This window comes from Somniosus microcephalus, chromosome 1, assembly GCF_052327205.1.
Source record: "Somniosus microcephalus isolate GS21.2 chromosome 1, FLI_Smic_1.0, whole genome shotgun sequence".
In the NCBI taxonomy this organism is placed as follows: domain Eukaryota; kingdom Metazoa; phylum Chordata; class Chondrichthyes; order Squaliformes; family Somniosidae; genus Somniosus; species Somniosus microcephalus.
In genome coordinates, this window is record NC_140987.1 from 77,831,330 (window position 1) to 77,853,878 (window position 22,549).

The following is a 22,549-nucleotide window of genomic DNA, read 5'->3' on the forward strand; positions in this document are numbered from 1 at the left end:
TCCCTTTGCAGGTTCTTTGAGTCCTCTGCACAACTTGCTTTCCCACCCATCTTTGTATAATCTGCAAACTTGGCTACATTACACTTGGTCCCTTCATCAAAGTTATTAATGTAGATTGTAAATAGTTGAGGCCCCAGCACCGATCCCTGTGGCACCCCACTAGTTACCATTTGCCAACCGGAAAATGACCCATTTATCCTGACTCTCTGCTTTCTGTTAGTCAGCCAATTCTCTATCCATGCTAATATATTACCCCCAATTTCATGAGCTCTTATCTTATGCAGTAACCTTTTATGTGGCACCTTATCGAATGCCTTCTGGAAATCCAAATACACCACATCTACTGGTTCACCTTTGTCCACCCTGCTCGTTACATCCTCAAAGAACTCCAGTAAATTTGTTAAACATGATTTCCCTTTCATAAAACCATGCTGACTCTGCTTGACTGCATTATGATTTTCCAAATGCCCTGCTACTGCTTCATTAACGAAGGACTCCAGCATTTTCCCAATGACAGATGTTAGGCTAACTGGTCTATAGTTTCCTGCTTTCTGTCTCCCTTCTTTCTTAAATAGGGGTGTTACATTTGCTGTTTTCCAATCCGCTGGGACCTCTCCAGAGTCCAGGGAATTTTGGGTATATTGCAACGAATGCGTCCAATATCTCTGCAGCCACTTCTTTTAAGACCCTAGGATGCAGGCCATCTGGTCCAGGGAACTTGTTGTCTTTTAGTCCCATTATTTTACCAAGTACAGGAAACTCTTCTTTATCCGGCACCGACGGGACCGGCATGGTGCCGGTTTATCAAAAAGTCCGGCTTACAGAGAGGTATAGAGAGCCCCGTACACGGCCACAGATCCAGGCGTCCCTGTTGCATAGCAACAGGTGCAGGAACCCCAGCCACAGATCCAGGTGTCCCTGTTGCATAGCAACAGGTGCAGGAACCCCGGTTACACGGCCACAGATCCAGGAACGGCCACTAATATGAAGTAAAACGTACCTGAACCTACTCCTGAATTTTGCCGGTTAACAGAGATTTCTGGTTATTTAGGTGCCGGTAAATTGAAAGTTTCCTGTACTATTTCCCTAGTGATAATGATTGTCTTTAGTTCCCCCTCCCTTTGGCCCCTCGATTATCATTTTTGGGATGTTGTTAGTGTCTTCTACCATGAAGACAGATACAAAATATTTGTTCAGAGTCTCTGCCATTTCCCCGTTCTCCACTATTAAGAGAAAAGACGAAAAAATACAGTTGCTCAAGATATGCAACTCTTAGTTTCTCTCTTATGAAAAAATATAACTGTCCGAGGAACATAGAAACAGGAGTAGGCCATTTTCATTCAGCGCCTCAAGCTTGTTCCGCTATTCAATCAGATCAGAGTTGATCAACACCTCAACTCCATTTGCCCGCCATTGATCCATATCCCTTAATAACCTTATCTAACAAAATTCTATCTATACTGAAAAATTCAATTGACACAGTATCCACAGCCTTTGGGGGTGGGGGGGGTGGGGAAGACAATTCCTCTTTTCCACTACCATTTGTGTGGAAAAAGTGCTCCCAGAACTAACACCAATGTTATGAGATCCTGAGATCTCCGTCCTCAATGCTTGCAAATCCTAAAACATGCCCCAGTAATCCTAGAACCTCCCTCTCCAGTATTCCCAGAACCCTGGGACGACTCCCAATACTGATAGACCCCGCGACTCCTTGCTGGTGCTGCCAGACCCCAGGGCCCCTTTCCAGTGCTCCTGAACTGTCCCCAATGATAAAAGTCAGTGTCCCTTGTAATACTACTTGGCGTAATACCCGTTCTTATGAAACCTCCATGTCACCGTGAAAAATGGGAGATGTTCCTGTACATTATATAAATGGTTGTACCTATTGTGGTCAGTAAATTTTATATCCATATAGCCCTGTAGGATATAAAATATTGCTCATATGCAAAGAGCTTCTTCCAGTCCTAGACAGAATGCCATGGGAATTTTGTAATCCTGAGTGACAGGTACTAGGGAGGAGTGTTAAAATGAATTCCAAACCTGGTGCTTGGATTGGATCAGCTTGGGTTCATTTTGTAACACCTGAACCTGCCACAACTGAAACAATTCTTGTTTGGGTGTATCTGTCCCTTCAGTAAATCAGGTCTGATCTCTGGTAATCTACTGGCCAATCGAAAGAGAATGTAGGCTTTTGGTAGGTAGTGCGTCTGCTTAATCTCAGAGTCTTGGGGTGAGGTTTAGAGGAGGCATTCTTTGCATTCCTTCTCCAGCTTCTATTCACAATAGTGTTAAAGAGCACAGAAACAAAAAGGCAGAGATGAACCTTAAACTGTGTGATTAAGGAGGATAAAAATATCCATATTTAGATGTCATCTGCCATAGCAGATCTGGATCATTCCAAAACACTCATCCCCATCAGCTACACCTTCCGACACTGCAGTAAGATGCTGAGAATGGCTATTTGCAATGCAAATCAAGTTACCACAGCCAGTTCAGGGTTTGTATCTCTTCCCATTAGTTGAGCTTCTGGTTTACTTCTTCAGCCTTTTTTCTATATACAAACTGCATTTTTAAGCATTAAAAAATATGCACAAAAAGCATATGTCAAACAATTACTGTTGGCAAGGGAAGCAGGGTGGGGTGGGTGCTGTGAACATATAAAATGTGATTTTATGCAGAAAGGTAAACTTAAAAGTGCAGACGTGAACCTTTACTTTTATATATGATTACAAAAGTAATCAGTGGAGTATAACGGTTAATTGTGTTCCACAAGGCAGAACAATGGTTTTTGTGCAGCTTCTTTAGATCATGGTTGCTCCAACAGGCTCTCTTACCTTGTGAGCAAGAACTGGGAATTCTGGGAGGTCTGGTGACTGTTTTCTGTGGTGATTGTGTTGTTGGTCACTGTCGTCTGTGTAACCGTGGTGCTGAGGCTGCCTGTGTTGGTGCGTCTTGTTGCATTGCGTGCAGACTCCAGCTGTTGTCGTGCTGCCTGTGCCTGCTGTCTCTCTAGCTGCAGCTGCATTTGCAGCTGCTGTAGCTGGGAGGCGGAAGGGCCAGAGGAGTTGAGCTGTCCTCCAGCAGAACGTCTCACACCTGATAACTGTGATAACAGCTCTGCAACAAATGGAAAGAACAATTATTTACGAGCAGCATGATAAATTGTTCAAAATAAAAACGGGAAATGCTGGAAATACATTGCAGGTCCTTCAGTGCCTGTAGAGAGAGGGGGCAGGTTAGTGCTTCAGGTGTGTACCTTTCCTCAGAACAGAGGCTGACTGACTTGCTGTGTATTTCCAGCGTGTACTGTTTTTATTTCAGGCCTCCAGCATTTGCAGTTTTCTTATTTGTAATGATAAAAAGTCACTTGATAACGCGTTTCCACAGTAAAAAGTCTGCCACCTGCATATAATTAAAGGCCATGAGTGCAAAAACACACTGATACTCTCTAGAGCAACTCCAAAAAAAACAGCAACACTGCAGAATTTCTATTTTCAGCTGAATTACTTGATCACATTAAATTCATGTAAACTTAATGCGATTCTCAAAGCGGTGAGTTTCTGGGTTAGCTATATAATTGAAACATGTTAAATGGCAACTAGATATTTCTGTACAGAAAGATGGGGTCTTCCTCAAGCTGAATTCTGCCTCGGTCGGAAAAGTGGATGCAAGGAGATAGGCACCTGGATAAGGAGGCCTGGGTGAATGTGGTGCCTGCCTAGATTATCTATTTACAGAAGTACCTAGAATAATTTGCAATTTGAAGTTTATGGATGTTTATAGTTTGACGAGGTCTACAAAAAAAATAGTTCTATCAGCCTTTTCTACACATTCAATGGGAAATTAAGCAAAATAGTGCAAGGATCTGCCTCGCATCTAGGATAGCTAAAGGCCAATTATGACAGCAGCTTGCACCATTAGGCATTAGGCTTTACCAGAATCACTTCTGTGGCAGAAAGTGAGAATGGTAGTCAAGTTGATCTGGGTAGGCTATGCACATCCTGAGCAAATGCACCCAACATATTACTCCTGCTGAATAATGGGCCTTAATTTGTTGTAGCAGGGCATCCAATGGCATCTCCCATTAATTAGACTTGCCCTTGCACATTTAGGTATTTAAACTGATTAAATTGTGAGCGGATAACGTCGCAGCGAGGAAAACAGGGCATCTGAGATCTGAGTGAATAGGGCAAGCAACTGTGTATCTCCTTAACCAATTAGACTGAAGGGTTGTGAACTTAACGCAAGGACTGTGAAGGAAGTGTAAATTAAGAGTGGGTGAATTCAATGTCAAATCAGGTACAGAAAGAGAGACAGAAAGAAAGTTTGGATTAAGAGAGAAAGCAGAGACAGAAAGGAAAAGTAAAAAATGATATTTTTCTTTTTAAATTGTGCACTTTCAAAATTTCCAACAATACTTGGAGGAATATGACTCCACACTTGTAATAGTTAATTTTCAGTGCCAGAAAGATTGACTGGCAATAATTAATACTTATCATGTCGTTAAAAAGGACTTCAAATGAGGAGACTTAACTTTCTGTGGCGCGCTTAGTTCACATGAACCACGCAAATACAGCAACTTCACGCCATTCAATGCATTCATTTCAATGGTGAGGTAGACAGTGAGTGATGCAACTTTTAGATATCTGCGTTGCATCACGATTCTGCCCCTCGCCTGAAGTTTTAAGTTTGAACATAAATAATGGAGAGCGCCATTAGCCTCACCGTTATTTTGACAGCAAATTGGGGGCCAACATCTCTTGACATCTCCTCTGTAGGAATTCAGAAGTTTTCCCATGAACAGGAGCTTCCAAAATGTCATTTATCTCTATTTTAAAGCTGACTGGCACACCAATACTTTCCTCAGGTAAGTTGGTCAGAGCTATTAATCCCTTTACCTCGGACTGTGCTGCCATTATTGACCCGTGCCACAGTCATGGGTCCTTTGAGACAGCCCTGCTTGGAGTGGTGTCACAGCCAGTAGGGGGGAAACAGAAGTCGATCATATGCTGGGAAGTCTTAATGAAGGTCATCATATGCTGAAAAGGCTTCGAGTCCTCACGGAACACCTTGTTCTTTTACTTGTGGGAAGAATGTTGGTATTGAATTGGTTTCATGAGTGGAGCTGTGTCCTGTTGGAACTCAGTAACTGAGTTGATTTGGATCGACAGTTGTTTCCTAATCAAGGGAACTAATTAGTGTGGTGGCGGAGGTCATGCTGAATGCTAGTTTATGGCTGGAACTTGCAGATCGTAGGCCAACCATGCTAGGCAGATTTTGTGACCAGTACTGGAGAACGGTGTTTAGGGCTCAGACAGCCTCAACATTTTCTAGCCATGAGAGCCAGTGTGAAGTGCAGCTTCACCAGCTCATCTTTCTGGGGATACCAGGGCTTAAAGGGTTAAATTATAACAGATTACATAAACTTGGTTTTTAGTTCAAATTCAGATGGTTGAGGGGAGATCTAATCGAGGTGTTTAAAATGCTTCTGGTAGCGGAATCCACAAGATTTTTGTTTGATAAGGGTATCAAGGGATATGGAACAAAGGCGAGTAAATATAGTTGAGGTACAGATCAACCATGATCTAACTGAATGGCCTAACAGGCTTGAGGGGCTGAATGGCTTACTCTTGTTCCTATGCTCCAAAGGGAATGCTCCTGCGAACCATCTGACTTGGGAGTGGAAAAGTGCAGTTGTGCCATGTGATGAGAGATTGAACTGCAACATTCTTGTAGTTAGCAAAGAGTCACTGCGAAAGACCTTGGGTACTGGATACAAGTTTTAAATCCAGGAGTTGGTAGCAGGCCTGTCAGATGCTGAGAGTGGGGAAAAACACCACAAGAACTGGAGTCTGGAAGCACAAAATAATTAAGAAAACTTAAAACTTCAAAGGAGCTCCTTCCCTATAAGGATTGGAGAGACTTTGAACCAGTTTAACTGATAGTCATTGTAAACTTTTCTGATGTAGGAGACAATCGATCTGCTGCTGATAATGAAAGAAAATGTCCAGTCTAGATTGAGGGTTTTTTATACAGCAGGGAAGGTAGGAAACATTCCCTGGCCAGTTAGTGTCAGCTGTGATTCAGTGGTAGCCCTCTCAGCTGAGTAGGAAAGTGACTCCAGAGACTCGAGCACAAAATCTAGGCCGACACTCCAGTGTGGTACTGAGGGAATGCTGCACTGTCGGAGGTGTCATCTTTCATACGAGACGTTAAAACGAGGCCCCACCTGACCACTCAGGTGGATGCAAAAGTTCCATGGCACTATTCGAAGAAGAGCAGGAGCGTTCTCGCCGGAGTCCTGACCAATATTTATCCCTTAACCAACACCTAAAACAGATTATCTGGTCATTATCACATTGCTGTTTGTGGGACCTTGCTGTGTGCAAATTGGCTGCCGTGTTTCCCACATTACACTTTTTAAAAAATGTACTTCATTGGCTGTAAAGTGCTTTGGGATGTCCTGAGGTTGCGAAAGGCGCCATATAAATGCAAGTCTTTCTTTTTGATGTCCTCTGTTACTTTTATACCCCATGGGATGACAACTGTATTATTTCTATGTGGAGGTTCAGTGAATGAGGAATTTATAGTTTTAAACAAATCAATGGCAAATTTGCAATGTCACAATCAAACTTAGCTGACATTTGTTTTTAGCAACAGATAAATTACTGTTAACCGCTGCTACTGTCAGCAACATGTACTCTGTTCAGTGACACTTTACACAGCTGAGCAGCAGCAGAGACTTCTACAAATGCTCAATTTTTCAAAATAAAAACACAGAACTTTATAAACTTTATTAAACCTGGCTTGATAATGCAGCACATCAAGGAGTCAGTGACTGAACAGCACATGGAGGGGTGGGGGGTGGACACAAAAAGGCTGAGCATCACATAAGAAATGGTTGATTTAGCAATTAATTGACCTAGTGCTTGTATGCAGCCAGGCCAGCTTTTTATACTAGAGGGAAAAACAACGTTTGGAGTTCACTTTAGTCAATTTACATTTAGAAGCAATGCTATACTCCATTAACCATATAAAAAAAACAATGCTAAGAGTGGGCAAGACAGAGAATTGTTAGAGAGACCCAGACATATGCATTATGGATATGGATCATAAAGGTCTGACTGCGTTCCAAAATTATTTTTTGCTGCATTGTCACATTGTTCGAATATTAATTAAAACGGAATGACTGCTGCCAATGACCGGAAGCTGCGCAGAAGTATATACAGGAAACTGGTTTATCCGGAGGTTAACTGTCCGGAATGCTCGAGCCACCGGCAAAAATCAGGAGCCGTTTCGTTAGGTTTTTTCTCTTTTCGTTGCTTTTTTTCCCACCAGTCAGGCTCTGCAATGTCTCGCTGAAGCTGTTGCTAAGCTAGAGACGCTTGCAAGGTACGGCCGACTGTTTAGAAGCTGTTGCTAAGCAACAGGGTTTGTTGCCAGATACGGAGCTCAAAATCTCCGTATGTTTTAACATTAGCGCTGGTTTGTCCAGCAGTTTCGATGGGACGGCAACAGCTCGGTCCCGTCGGTGCCGGATAGCACAAAGTTTCCTGTACTGCGCATTAATCTGGAAGCTCCAATGACCGGAAGCATGATGTTTCTGCTTTTTTTCCCCAAAATGAGCCCGCTCCCGTCCTGGCCTTTTCAAAAAAAAATAAACAAGCTCGCTCCCTTCCCGGCCTTTTGTTTTTTTTATAAACAAGCCCGCTCCCGTCCCGGCCTTTTGTTTTTTATAAACAAGCCCGCTCCCGTCCCGGCCTTTTGTTTTTTATAAACAAGCCCGCTCCCGTCCCGGCCTTTTTTTTTTTTATAAACAAGCTCGCTCCCGTCCCGGCCTTTTAAAAAAAATAAATAAACAAGCTCGCTCCTTTCCCGGCCTTTTTAAAAAAAAAATAAACAAGCCCGCTCCCGTCCCAGCCTTTTTTTTTTATAAACAAGTCTGCTCCCTTCCCAGCTTTTTAAAAAAAAAAGCCCACTCCCTTCCCGGCCTTTTTTTTTTAAACGAGCTCGCTCCCTTCCCAGCTTCTTTTAACGAACCCGCTCCAGTGACGAAACGGAAGCGAGCATGCGCAGAACGCTTCTACGCAACTTCCAGTTCGTTGGCAGCAGTCGTGTCCTAATTAAAAAACTTAATAAAAACAGAAAATGCTGGAAATACTCAGGTCAGCCAGCATCCGTGCAGAGAGAAACAAGAGTTAACGTTTCAGGTCGATGACCTTTCGTCAGAACTTTCATCGACCTGAAACATCAACTCCGTTTCTCTCCCTACAGATGCTGCCTGACCTGCTGAGTTTTTTCCAGCATTTTCTGTTTTTATTTCAGATTTCCAGCATCCGCAGTATTTTGCTTTTGTAAACTACTGTTAAGTTTGGCTATAAATTTGACTTCAGAGGAGTTAAGTGGAGAGAAATTAAGTGGATAAAAGAGGAACTTGCTTCAGTTCTTCAGTTGATTCTGGGTGGTGGGAGTTGGTCAGGGGAATATGTAATGTGAATTAATCCAAATTAACACTGAGATAAGGAACGAGAGATTAAAGACAGTTGGAATTTGCCAATTCAGAGACCTTAATATTTAAAAAATGTAATTAACCCATTATGGATTTTGCTCTAAGTTTCTGTGCTGTAGGATAGTGATAGTATTTGCAGAATTATTTTGTGCTTCATATATTTGTACTTAATTCTAAAATATTTTAGTTGTTTAAAAACCATGTTTCCCCTCACCCCCCTGCCCCCAATATTCACCCATTTGAGCATGCGCAGTATAGCACAAGATCACGTTTAATCAACTATGTAGGTGACCAACTACAGGGCAATTAGTAATCCTTGGGTCACACACGAATCATAACACTGGAATTGATGTCTTCAAGAACAGAATGAGAGAAAATGGAAGCTAGCTAATGGCAATAAACAAAATAAGGAGCTGAGTTTATGTCATTTAAGGAATGTACTCAAGTTTTCAGTACCTAAATAATTTTAAAACGGATTAAATGCCTATACAGCAGCATACAGCTATGCAAAGCCGTTCATTGTATTTTGTATGCCCTATATGATGCCATAGGTAGTATTATCGACTATTAAAGGGGTACTCAATGCAACATCAGAACCTTAGGATGAGAACATTCCTTTTTAATTTGATAAACTGCACTATAGTTACATCTTAGTTGGTACATACAAGGCAAATGTGAGAGCAATTCTTTTAAGTTCTTTCTTGCCATCCCTGGGGCTGATTTTCTCCTTCCCTTGGTTGAGGTCCATTTTTCCCGTAGCACGTTTAAGATTCAACAAAACACAGCATCCCTCCTTTAATCCTTTTTAAAATTTAAAAAAAAATCCTGTCTAGCAGTATTGCCAATTCTTGCCACTGGATGGTATGGTAACTTTATACTGAAATATATTATATTTTTGTAACAACTTGCAATTGGCCGGATTGGATTTGTCCTGCTTTTTGTGGACAGGACATACCTGGGCAATTTTCCACATTGTCGGGCAGATGCCAGTTTTGTAGCTGTACTGGAACAGCTTGGCTAGAGGCACGGCTAGTTCTGGAGCACATGTCTTCAGCATTACAGCCAGGATGTTGTCAGGGCCCATAGCCTTTGCTGTATCCAGTGCACTCGGCCGTTTCTTGATAGCATGTGGAGTGAATCGAACTGGATGAAGACTGACTTCTGTGATGGTGGGGACCGAGATGGATCATCCACTTGTCACTTCTGGCTGAAAATGGTTCCAAATGCTTCAACCTTGTCTTTTGCACTCATGTGCTGGGCTCCGTCATGACTTAGGATGGGGATCTTTATGAAACTGCCTCCTCCTCCCGTTAGTTGTTTAATTGCCCACCACCATTCACAACTGGATGTGGTAGGACTGCAGAGCTTTGATCTGATCCATTGGTTGTGGGATCGCTTAGCTCTGTTTATAGCATGCTACTTCAGCTGTTTAGCATGCAGTCCTGTGCAATGTTCCCTATTCTTCCAAAATTTATAACTTAATATTTATTTGGATTGAACTGCATCTGCAAGCGATCTACCCATTCCTCTAGCCTATCTATGTCCTTTTGTAGCCTCTGTCATAGTCTTCATTACAATTTGCAATACCAATCAGCTACTTTTGGTATCCCTCAATTCTTAAGTTGTCAATTTGTGTATAGTAAATAACAAACACCTCAATACATTCTCAATACAGGCAGCGCAAGGAGCGCACGTCAACCCAAGCACCCCACCCACCCGCCCCTTTAACCACCGTCTGCCCCACCTGTGACAGAAACTGTAGGTCCTGCATTGGGCCCATCAGTCACCTGAGAACTCATTTTTAATGTGAAAGCAAGTCATCCTCGGTTCCGAGGGACTGCCTAAGAGGAGAAGACATTCCCTTCTATCCAAGTGCCATCATCTTTGCCATAAGTCTCTTACACAGTACCTTATCTAATGCTTTTTGAACATTCATATAAACCACATCCACTGCATTCATTTTAATCTATCCCCTCTATTATCTCTTCAAAGAATTCTCTGGGTTAGTCAAACACAGACTTGCCCTTTAGACAGCCACGCTGACTAGCCGTAATTAACTTTCATTTCTCTGAGTGCTAGTAATGTCATCTTCCAATACCTGCTAGTACAAATCTCCTAATTATCTGCTAATTCAATTTTTTCACGCACAAAATGCCTCGTGCTGTTTTATTTAAATTGCTCAATTCAAACTACTGGGGCAATTCAAATTTTTTTCAAAGCAAAAAAACGACATTTAATTAATCGCAGTAACTGTATTTCTGGAGTTGAAATTAGGTACAATGCAATTATTACTTATCATTTGATGACAAAAATGATGTACGACGACAGAATTAAAACTTCCCGTGCAATATTTCCAGTTCTGGATTAAATGAGTAGGTTCAGAGGTACCACCTTTTGGATGAGACATTAATCCGAGGCTCCATCTGCCCTCTCAGGTGGATGTAAAAGATCCCATGGCACGATTTCAAACAAGAGCAAGGAGTTCTCCCCGGTGTCCTGACTAATATATATATCCCTTAACCAACATCTAAAATAGATTATCTGGTCATTATCTCATTGCTGTTTGTGGGACCTTGCTGTGTGCAAATTGAGTGCTGCGTTTCCTACATTACAACAGTGACTACAATTCAAGAAGTACTTAATTGGCTGTAAAGCGCTGTGGGACATCCCGAGATCATGAAAGGTGCTACAGAATGCAAGTTCTTTCTTTCTGCTCCACCAAATAGTGAAAATTTGATCTCCATATACTATTTTATGATGTCAAATGGTACCTAAGCAGCATGTTTTCTTCACAATCCAAAAGTCCTACACAGAATTACAATTGCTCCTCTTAATTTTCTCTCTAAAAGGCCACCATCTAGGAGACTAAATTTTAGACACCCTTACTCAGCAATAGCTTCAGCATCCGCCGAACGATGCCGCGCTCACCGACACCAATGATGCCCATATTAAGGGTCTCATCGTCCAACTCATGCAATATGATTTTTAGGTTACTATACTCATGGTTGCAACAGACTTTGCTGAACACTTGAATTCTGTTTTTCCTCTAGCTACTTACTTGAGAATATCTTGTGCTAAACAAACATTTTTTAAAATTATTTATTCACGGGATGTGGGCGTCGCTGGCTAGGCCAGCATTTATTGCACAGCCCTAATTGCCCTCGAGAAGGTGGTGATGAGCCACCTACTTGAACCGCTGCAGTCTGTGTGGTGAAGGTACATTCTTGCAGTAAACACCACACCAAAGAAGGGGAGACCCCAAGCTAACCAATTACAGGAAACTTTGGTTTATCCGGAGGTTAACTGTCCGGAATGCTCGAGCCACCGGCAAAATTCAGGAGTCGGTTCAGTAAGTTTTTTTTCTTTTTGTTGCTTTTTTTTTCCACCAGTCAGGCTCTGCAGGGTCTAGCTAAAGCTGTTGCTTAGCTACAGAGACGCTTGCAAGCTATGGCCGACTGTTTAGAAGCTGTTAGGATTTGTTGCTAGATACGGAGCTCAAAAGCTTCCGTATGTTTTAACATTAGCGCTGGTTTGTCCGGCAGTTTTGATGGGACAGCAACAGCTTGGTCCCATCGGTGCCGGATATCACAAAGTTTCCTGTATAATACTCACTGCTATGAAAACAGAGACAAGAATAATTTTTTGCTATCTTGAATAGAAGTCAGGCATTCTACGATGCTGCTGTGTGCTGCATCACTGGTGTTTTTATGTTAGAAATCTTATTTTGAGCCCATAATCAGCGGGATGAGGGACAAGCGAAGAACCAAAATGAATCCATGTTAAATTCATCTCAATTGCTGAACCTTTCCTAAGCAACAATTTTCAGTTTTCACTCATGGTATAAACAAAAAACACACAGATGGTGCAACAAGATGTATTCGTCCAAATCGCATAATTTTATTGCTCATATGTTATTTAGTCAGCTGCGACTACTCAATGAGAATCACAGAAATTTACGGCATAGAAGGAGGCCATTCAACACATCGTGTCTGTGCCTGACGACAAAGAGTTACCCAGCCTAATCCCACTTTCCAGCTCTTGGTCCGTAGGCTTGTAGGTTACGGCACTTCAAGCGCATATCCAAGTACTTTTTAAATGTGATGAGGGTTTCTGCCTCTACCCTCTACCACTGTTTCAGTCAATGAGTTCCAGACCCCCAACACCCTCTGGGTGAAAAGTTCTCAACTCCCCCTCTAATCCTACTACCAATTACTTTAATTCTATGCCCTCCTGGCTATTGACCTCACTGCAAAGGGAAATAGGTCCTTGCTATCCACTCTAGCTAGGCCCCTCAATTTTATACACCTCAATCAAGTCTCCCCTCTGTTCCAAAGAAAAGAATCCTAGCCTATCAAATCTTTCCTCAAAGTTAAAATTCTCCAGTCCTAGCAACATCCTCAAATCTCCTCTGTACCCTCTCCAATGCAATCACATCTTTCCTATAATGTGGTGACCAGAACTGTATGCAGTACTCCAGCTATGGCCTAACTAGTGTTTTATACAGTTCAAGCATATCTTCCCTGCTCTTATATTCTATGCCTCGGCTAATAAAGGAAAGTATCTCGTATGCCTTCTTATCTACCTGTTCTGCTACCTTCAGGGATCTGTGGACATGCATTCCAAGGTCCCTCTGCTCCTCCACACTTCAGTATCCTACCATTTATTGTGTATTCCCTTGCCTTGTTAGCCCTCCCCAAATGCATTACCTCATACTTCTCCAGATTGAATGGCATTTGCCACTTTTCTGTCCACCTGACCAGTCCATTGATATCTTCCTGCAGTTTACAGCTTTCTTCCTCACCATCAACCACACGGCCAATTTTTGTATCATCTGCAAACTTCTTAATCATGCCCCTACATTGAAGTCTAAATCATTGATATATACCACAAAAAGCAAGAGACCTAGTACTGAGCCCTGCAGAACCCCACTGGAAACAGCTTTCTAGTCACAAAAACATCTGTCGACCATTACCCTTTGTTTCCTGCCACTGAGCCAATTTTGGATCCAACTTGCCACTTTTCCTTGGATCCCATGGGCTTTTACTTTTCTGACCAGTCTGCCATGTGGAATCTTGTCAAAAGCCTTGCTAAAATCCATGCGGACAGGAAAGAGGTAGCTGATGGGATCATTTTAATATTCCTACTTCTCTGCTCCTTCCCATCTCATCGACTCCCCGAACTTCTGCCAATACTCTCCTCTAATTGGCACAGCTACAAACTCAAGTTGGCACAGAAAGCTCAGGAAGGTGCTCCACAGTTACCAGTGACTGTGCAATCAGTGTGACATGTATATAAACACAAAACTTACTACAAATGTGGATGTAGGATTTCATAATTGGATAAACTTGATGCGAAAAGTGTGACAAAACATTACAACAGGAAGTCAAGTGGTGTAGACAGAGTGTGCACACAAGTGCAAGACTTGTAATTAAATATAAACTCGCAAACCTCTGTCCTGGAATTGAATTTATATTCAAACTTTGGGGCAGTAGGTTACATAAATTGCATCAGATTTTACTGCATGTATCTTTTATCACTTGATCTAACTAGTGGTTCTAGTTTTTTTATTATATCTATAAAGAGAATACAGATGGAAATTAAACAAGAAATTTGGGGAACAATCAAAAATAGATTGAAAATGGTTTCCAATGACAGCTAATGAATTACTAGCATTTAAAATCCCCAACCGAGTATATAACTGCCATGATAAATACTTCTACAATTTTTACAAATTTTAAATAATTAAAAATAACTTAGGATTAATTTTAAGAGTTAATTTAAATGGAATTGTTTACTATGAGAAAATATAAACATTGCACTCAGGAAGCTCATCAAAACCTTGTCCTATCAAAGCAGCATTGCTCAATTAAATTTTTAGCCCAACACATTGCTGTTATCATAAATATGCCACAATTGGAAATTTTAAACTCACCAGCTATTGGATCCATAGCTTCCCTATTGCTTGGAGAATATGAACTTTGCGAGGATGAAAGCCCACCAGTGGAACTGCTAGTAAAGTGCATGTTTGATCTACGAGCACGCGGTCCTCCAAGGCCTCGGCCAGGATGAAACATCCTACGTACGTGTCGAACACCGCTGGATTCATCGTAAATAATCATTAAGGAAAAAAAAAATACAAAAGATGGCAAGCAAAATTTCCAACTTATTTTAAAATTCTTGAGACTTCTTGCTATTACACCTATTTTCTGCTATGATATAGCAAAACTTTGTTAAAATAAAAACAGTAGAATGCCAGAGGTAAAGGGTAACAGTAATGCTTGCTTCCAATTCTTCGATAGGTAACATTAATGCTAACTACTTAGGACTCCAACCACTGGTGGCACTGTGACATGAGACGTCTAGGTTTTCTTAATATTCATTCTTGGGGTTGAGTGTCGCTGCCAAGGCTGGCATTTATTACACATCCATGGCTGCCCTTGAGAAGGCGGTGTTGGGCTTTCTTCTTGAACTGTGTAAGTCTGTGTGGCCAAGGTGCTCCCAGGTAGGAAGTTCCAGGATTTTGAACCAGCAACGATGAAGGAACAGCAATATACGCCCAAATCAGGATGGTGTTTTCTTGCAAGTGCTGTCCTTGTAGGCAGTGGAGATCGCGAGCTTGGGAGGTGCTGTCGAAGAAGCCTTAGCAACTTGCTGCAGTGCATCCTGTAGATAATACACACTAGCCACAGTGTGCCAGTGATGGAGGGGCGAATGCTTAGGCTAGTGGATGGGGTGCCAACCAAACCAACTGCTTTGTCCTGGATGGTGTCGAGCCCCACAAGTGCTCTTGGCACTGCACCTCTCCAGGCAAGTGGAGAGTATGCCATCACACTCCTGATTTGTGTCTTGTAGATGATGGAAAGGCTCTGGAGAGGCAGCTGGGGAGTCACTCACCATTTTGGCCTATTATAACAAACAGGTAAAAGACCTATCCTCCAACTAACTGTAAGCAAGGCTATTAAGAAATTCACTAATATTTATAAAAAGGCTAAATTGCTCGATGAGTTTTCTCATTATAAAAATAAACAAGTATCTGATACACCCAACAAGATTATAGGAATACTTGACATTGCAATCATCTTACTGCAAAAATATCAATACAATGCAAGAACATTGTCTTGTTGTCATACTTATTGTGCCAGCTTGGCTCAGTTGGTAACACTATTGTCAGATGGTTGTGGGTTGAAGTCTGACAGCAGAGCATGGGCGCATAATCTAGGCTAATATTTTAGCGTGGTACTGAAGGGGTGCTGCATTGCTGGAGGTTAGGATGTTTAACCAAAGTTCAGTCTTTCTGTTCCAGTGACTCAGATGGGCAATAAATATCCCAGAGTACTATTTGAACAACAGCAGGGAACTTTCCCTACATTCTGGCAAAAAAGGAGTTCTTCCTACGTTCACCAATACCACCTAAAAATAGTCATCCCATGTTGCTAGCAGAGGGAAAGGTGAAGATACCATGCCAGGCTGAGGCTGTATGCCACATCAGCGGGCCACACATTATATATTAAAAATGTTGCAAACTTCTTCTAAGTGTCACAGTTGCACTTTCCCATCAGACCCCCGTTACAAAACAGCGTCACCATGAGCAATCCCACTGGTTATATGTGTGTGTCTGTGGTGCGCATGCGCCTGTCTGTCTGTGTGTCTGTCTGTCCGTGTGTTTGGACTTTTGGTATAAAAACCCCACCCTAAATGTGGGACAATAAAGTTAAAAAGATGCCCCCACTTCACATGAAGAAATACCCCTGGTATTTATTCATCTACTTGCCAAGGAAAATGCTACTTTCCAGGGACCAATCTGACTGCACTCTGTCTGTCTGTCTGGATCTCTTCAAACTTCATTTCAAATTCTTCCAGTGTAGGTGCAACCTCCTTGCAACAGCACAATCTGACTCACAAGCAATGTCCAAATACCTCACCCAAGAGCTATTTGTTATGCATGAGCTTGGATTGAAAAAGTGCTGGTGGACCATATGACACCAGGGAGCATCACATCCCAAACGGGCTCTGCTGTCAACTAACATCCATACAAGCATTTCCAACAGGTACAAAATTCCCTGCGCAAGTGATGCTGGGGCTAATTGTAGCTACAACTGTATAATTCAGCACAGACCAGGATCTAACCTGGGATTGTGGCACTGAACCATGTCTTTTTTTTAAAATACGTTCCTGGGATGTGGGCGTCACTGGCAAGGCTAGCATTTATTGCCCATCCCCAATTGTCCTCCAGTAGGTGGTGGTGAGCCGCCTTAATGAACCGCTGCAGTCCTTGTGGTGAAGGTACTCCCACAGTGCTGTTAGGGAGTGAGGGCCAGGATTTTGACCCAGTGATGATGAAAGAACGGCGATATATTTCCAAGTCAAGATGGTGTGTAACTTGGAGGTGATGGTGTTCCCATGCGCCGGCTGCTCATGTCCTTCTAGCTGGTAGAGGTCTTTGGATTTGGGAGGTGCTGCTGAAAAAGCCTTGGTGAGTTGCTACAGTGTATCTTGTAGATGGTACACACTGTAGTGTATTAATCCAATGAACTAGCTTGATTTTTAATTTTAAAAAAGTTTTCAAGCAGGAGGTAAAGCTTCAATAGTCAAGCTATTGCTATAATGATCCTAGGAGGGTGTAGATCTTCTCTGTCGAGTTGTAAACACCTGCAGATAGAACAAACCTAAACCACTTAGCAAGAGTATAAACAGTTGAACCAAGTAGCAGCCCTGCAGATGCTACCTAAGTAACCATGTACTGTAATGACCTTTGACCTTACAAGAGTTCCATACTCACTAGGTGACAGTATGCAAAATGCATTAAGCAATATTTGTTGTGCTATGGTAGCACCATATACAGGAAACTCTCTTTTAACCGGCACCTAAATAACCAGAAATCTCTCTTAACCGGCAAAATTCAGGAGTAGGTTCCGGTAAGTTTTACTTTATATTAGTGGCCGTGTAACCGGGGTTCCTGGATCTGTGGCCGTGTAACCGGGGTTCCTGCACCTGTTGCCATGCAACAGGGACTCCTGGATCTGTGGCCGTGTAACCGGGACTCCTGCACAAGTGCCCTGTAACCGGGGTTCCTGGATCTGTGGCCGTGTAACCAGGACTCCTGCACAAGTGCCCTGTAACCGGGGTTCCTGGCTCTGTGGCCATGTAACCGGGGTTCCTGCACCTGTTGCCATGCAACAGGGACTCCTGGATCTGTGGCCGTGTAACCGGGACTCCTGCACAAGTGCCCTGTAACCGGGGTTCCTGGATCTGTGGCCGTGTAACTGGGACTCCTGCACAAGTGCCCTGTAACCGGGGTTCCTGCACCTGTTGCCATGCAACAGGGACTCCTGGATCTGTGGCCGTGTAACTGGGACTCCTGCACAAGTGCCCTGTAACCGGGGTTCCTGGATCTGTGGCCGTGTAACCGGGACTCCTGCACAAGTGCCCTGTAACCGGGGTTCCTGGATCTGTGGCCGTGTAACTGGGACTCCTGCACAAGTGCCCTGTAACCGGGGTTCCTGGATCTGTGGCCGTGTAACCGGGACTCCTGCACAAGTGCCCTGTAACCGGGGTTCCTGGATCTGTGGCCGTGTAACTGGGACTCCTGCACAAGTGCCCTGTAACCAGGGCTCCTGCACCTGTGGCCGTGTATGGGGCTCTCGTACCTTAGTAAGTATACCTCTCTGTAATCCGGACTTTTTGATCAACCGGCACCACGCCGTTGGTGCCGGATAAAAAAGAGTTTCCTGTACAAGCATCCTGTAGGATCCGAATGGCTGGAAGGAGAGAAAAATTTATTACGTAAAGATACCAGATCAAACCCCTAATAAGATTCATAACAAACTGTTTGTTGCAAATGAGACGAAGTTACACCATCACCTCTGGGTGGAATTTATGATGAGACCCAACAGTTCAAGCATCAAGTACAGCTTTAAAATGGACTAATAACTTCAGACCTTAACTATAGCTCCCATTTTCTCACTGATGAGAAGTGCTGGTAATGTGGGATGGGTGTTCCAGTGTTTCCAGAGATGGAGATAAGGAGCGGATGCTACTTGGGCTCAGAATCAGTTCAGTTCCCAATGTCTGAAGTTCACTAGCAACCCTGGGTGAAACCAGTGCTCCATCAAGAACAGTCTTGGACATGAGAAATGTTACAGATTCAAGATAGGGAATGAATTACAAAGCTGAATCCCAAAGAAGAGAAAAGAAAGGAAGACAGACTTCCATTTATATAGCACCTTTCACAACATCAGGACATTCTAAAGCGTTTTAAAGCCAGTGAAGTACCTTTGAAGTGGTCACTGCTGTAATGTAGAAAACACAGCAACCAATTTGCACACCGCAATCTCCCACAAACAGGAATGTGATAATGACCAGATAATCTGTTTAAGTGATGCTGGAGGAGGGATAAATATTGGCCAGGACCCCCATTATTCTTCAAAATAGCGCCATGGAATCTTTCTGCATCCACCTGGGTTGGGAGACAGGCCTCAGTTTAACGTGTCACAGCACCTTCGACAGTGCAGCACTCCCTCAGTACTGCACAGGAGTGTCAGCCTAGATTTTTGTGCTCAAGTCTCTGGAGCGGGATTGAACCCACAACTTTCTGACTCATAGGCGAAAGTGCTACCAACTGAGCCACAGCGGAGATGAAAGGAAATGAGTTAGATTCAACTTCAAAGTCCATTTCATAAACTAAACTATAAAAGAGATGATCCGCAAGAGAAAATCTTTGAAAAGCGAGAGAAGTACTGAGATATCAATCTGAATAAGGCTCCTCCTTGATAAGAGTTCAGCAAATGTTGAATATGCTCCAAAATTAAAAATTGCACAGCAGATACAGAATACTGGAGGAACTCCAGATATTTATTCAATATATCATCATGTGCTTCATTCGTGAAATGTACACACACACAAGATCTAGACAAGGGAACTAGATGTAATATCACCAAGTTTGCAGACGACACAAAGCTGGGTGGGCGTGTGTGCTGTGAGGAGGATGCAGAGAAACTCCAGTATGATTTGGACAGGTTGGGTGATCATACTGCATTTGCCATGCATCTGCCCAATGTGGATAAATGCGAGGTTATCCACTTCGGTGGCAAAAACAGGAAGACAGTTTATTATCTGAACGGCAATAGATTGGGAGAAGGGGAAGTGCAAAGAGACCTGGGTGTCCTTGTGCACCAGTCGCTGAAGGTAAGCATGCAGGTGCAGCAGGCGGTTAAGAAGGCAAATGGTATGTTGGCCTTCATAGTGAGAGGATTCGAGTACAGGAGCAAGGATGTCTTGCTGCAGTTGTACAGGGCCTTGGTGAGACCACACCTTGAGTATTGTGTACAGTTTTGGTCACCTTATCTGAGGAAGGATGTTCTTGCCATGGAGGGAGTGCAGTGAAGATTCACCAGACTGATACCTGGGATGGCAGGAATGACGTATGAGGAGAGATTGGGTCGATTAGGCTTATATCCGCTAGAGTTTAGAAGAATGAGAGGGGATCTCATTGAAACTTATAAAATTCTAACGGGACTAGACAGACTAGATGCAGGAAGGATGTTCCTGATGGCGGGGGAGTCCAGAACCAGGGGTCACAGTCTAAGGATAAGGGGTAAGCCATTTAGGACTGAGATGGAGAAGGAATTTCTTCACCCAGAGAGTGGTGAACCTGTGGAATTCTCTGCCACACAGGGCAGTTGAGGCCAATTCATTAAATATATTCAAGAAGGAGTTGGATATATTTCTTGAGGCTAAAGGGATCAAGGGATATGGGGAGAAAGCAGGGACAGGGTACTGAATTTGGATGATCAGCCATGATCACATGAAATGGTGGAGAGGGCTCAAGGGGCCGAATGGCCTACTTCTGCTCCTATCTTCTACGTCTATGTTTCTATGTTAACAATCAGGAGCAAGAACCATGGCTGCTTTTGCCTTCTTTAAGCAAGGGGCAATGAGCCTGTGAGGCCAATTGTAGGACCCCTTATCACTGCCTCAGCAGAGATCAGCAGAGTCAGAACAGATTGTAAGATTGAACCTGGTGCCTTCTTGGTCTTTATGGCGCAGCTAAAAGCTGTATAATGGCAGGGCCATCAAGTGAACCTTATTTCTCTATTGCTCAATACCTGGATGCCAGAGGACCACAGCTTTCGTGGGCATCATGAGGTTAGCAGAATGACTATTGTGCTCTCCGCCAATTGCTGTTGCACCCCAGGAATCAGTTGAAACAAGTGGGAAAAATAACGTGGATGAGGGGACCAAGTGTAATCAATCCAAGTTTTCTGACGATACCAAAGTTAGGTGGGAAAGTAAGCTGTATGGAGGATGTAAAGATGTTGCAAAGGGATATAGAGAGGTTAAGTGAGTGGGCAAGAACATGACAGATGGAATATAACATGGAGAAGTTGTGAAGTTATCCACTTTGGTAGGAAAAATAGAAAAGCAGAATATTTTTTTTAAATGGAGAGAGATTGGGAAATGTTGTTATTCAGAGAGACCTGGGTGTCCTTGCACATGAATCACTTAAAGTTAACATGCAGGTACAACAAACAATTAGGAAAGCAAATGGTATGTTAGCCTTTAAAGGGATTGGAGTACAAGAGTAAAGAGTGGCATAAAAATAAAACAAAAAAGGTGACTCAACCGTGGCTAACAAGGGAAATTAGGGATAGCATAAGATCCAAGGAGAGGACATATAAATTGGCCAGAAAAAGCAGTAAACCTGAGGATTGGGAGCAGTTTAGGATTCAACAAAGGAGGACAAAGGGATTAATTACAAAGGGGGGAAATAGAATATGAGAGTAAGCTTGCAGGGAACATAAAAACTGACTGTAAAAGCTTTTATAGATATGTGATGAGAAAAAGATTGGTGAAGTCAAGCGTAGGTCCCTTGCAGTCAGAATCAGGAGAATTTATAATGGGGAACAAAGAAATGGCAGACCAATTAAATACATATTTTGGTTCTGTCTTCAAAAGGAGGACACAAATAACCTTCCAGAGATGTCTGGGAACATAGGGTTTGATGAAGGGGAGGAACTGAAAGAAATCAGTATTTGTAAGGAAATGGTGTTAAGGAAATTGATGGGACTGAAGGCCGATAAATCCCCAGGGCCTGATAATCTACATCCTAGGGTACTTAAGGGAGTGGCCCTAGAAATAGTAGATGCATTGCTGATCATCTTCCAACATTCGATAGAATCTGGAACAGTACCCATGGATTGGAGGGTTGCTAATATTACCCCACTATTCAAAAAAGGTGGTAGGGAGAAAACGGGGAATTATAGACTGGTAAGCCTGACATTGGTAGTGGGGAAAATGCTAGAGTCCATTATAAAAGATATAATAGCAGAGCACTTGGAAAACAGTGACAGGATCGGACAAAGTCAACATGGATTCACAAAAGGTAAATCGTGCTTGACTAATCTACTGGAATTTTTTGAGAATGTAACTGGTAAAATAGATACGGGAGAACCAGTGGATGTGGTATATTTGGAACTTTCAGAAGGCTTTCGATAAGGTTCTGCATAAGAGATTAGCGTGTAAAGTTAAGGCACATGGGATTGGGGGCAAGGTATTGACTTGGATAGAAAACTGGTTGGCAGACAGAAAGCAAAGAGTTAGAATAAACGGGTCTTTTTCCAAATGGTATGTTGGCCTTTGTAGCGAGAGGGTTTGAGTACAGGAACAAGGTTGTATTGCTGCAGTTGTACAGGGCCTTGGTGAGACCACACCTTGAGTATTGTGTGCAGTTTTGGTCGCCTTATCTGAGGAAGGATGTTCTTGCCATGGAAGGAGTTCAGCGAAGATTTACCAGGCTGATACCTGGGATGGCAGGAATGACGTATGAGGAGAGATTAGGTCGATTGGGCTTGTACTCGCTGGAGTTTAGAGGAATGAGAGGGGATCTCATTGAAACTTATAAAATTCTGACAGGACTGGACAGATTAGTTGCAGGAAGGATGTTCCCGATGGTCGGGGCGTCCAGGACCAGGGGTCACAGTCTAAGGATAAGGGGTAGGCCATTTAGGACAAGAATGAGGAGGAATTTCTTCACCCAGAGAG

The 22,549-nt window shown here is 42.9% G+C and overlaps 1 protein-coding gene across 2 annotated transcripts in view; it reads right to left on the reverse strand.

The window, feature by feature from the left end:
- Positions 1–22,549, reverse strand: part of kcmf1 (potassium channel modulatory factor 1) — a 238,340-nt gene that overhangs the window by 12,393 nt on the left and 203,398 nt on the right. For both annotated transcript variants that reach the window (XM_085983446.1, XM_085983438.1), the window contains 2 exons: positions 14,442–14,616; positions 2,835–3,117 (listed from right to left, as the gene is read on the reverse strand). In XM_085983446.1, the coding sequence (XP_085839572.1) occupies positions 2,835–3,117; positions 14,442–14,616 (458 nt within the window). The remainder of the gene's footprint in view (positions 1–2,834; positions 3,118–14,441; positions 14,617–22,549) is intronic.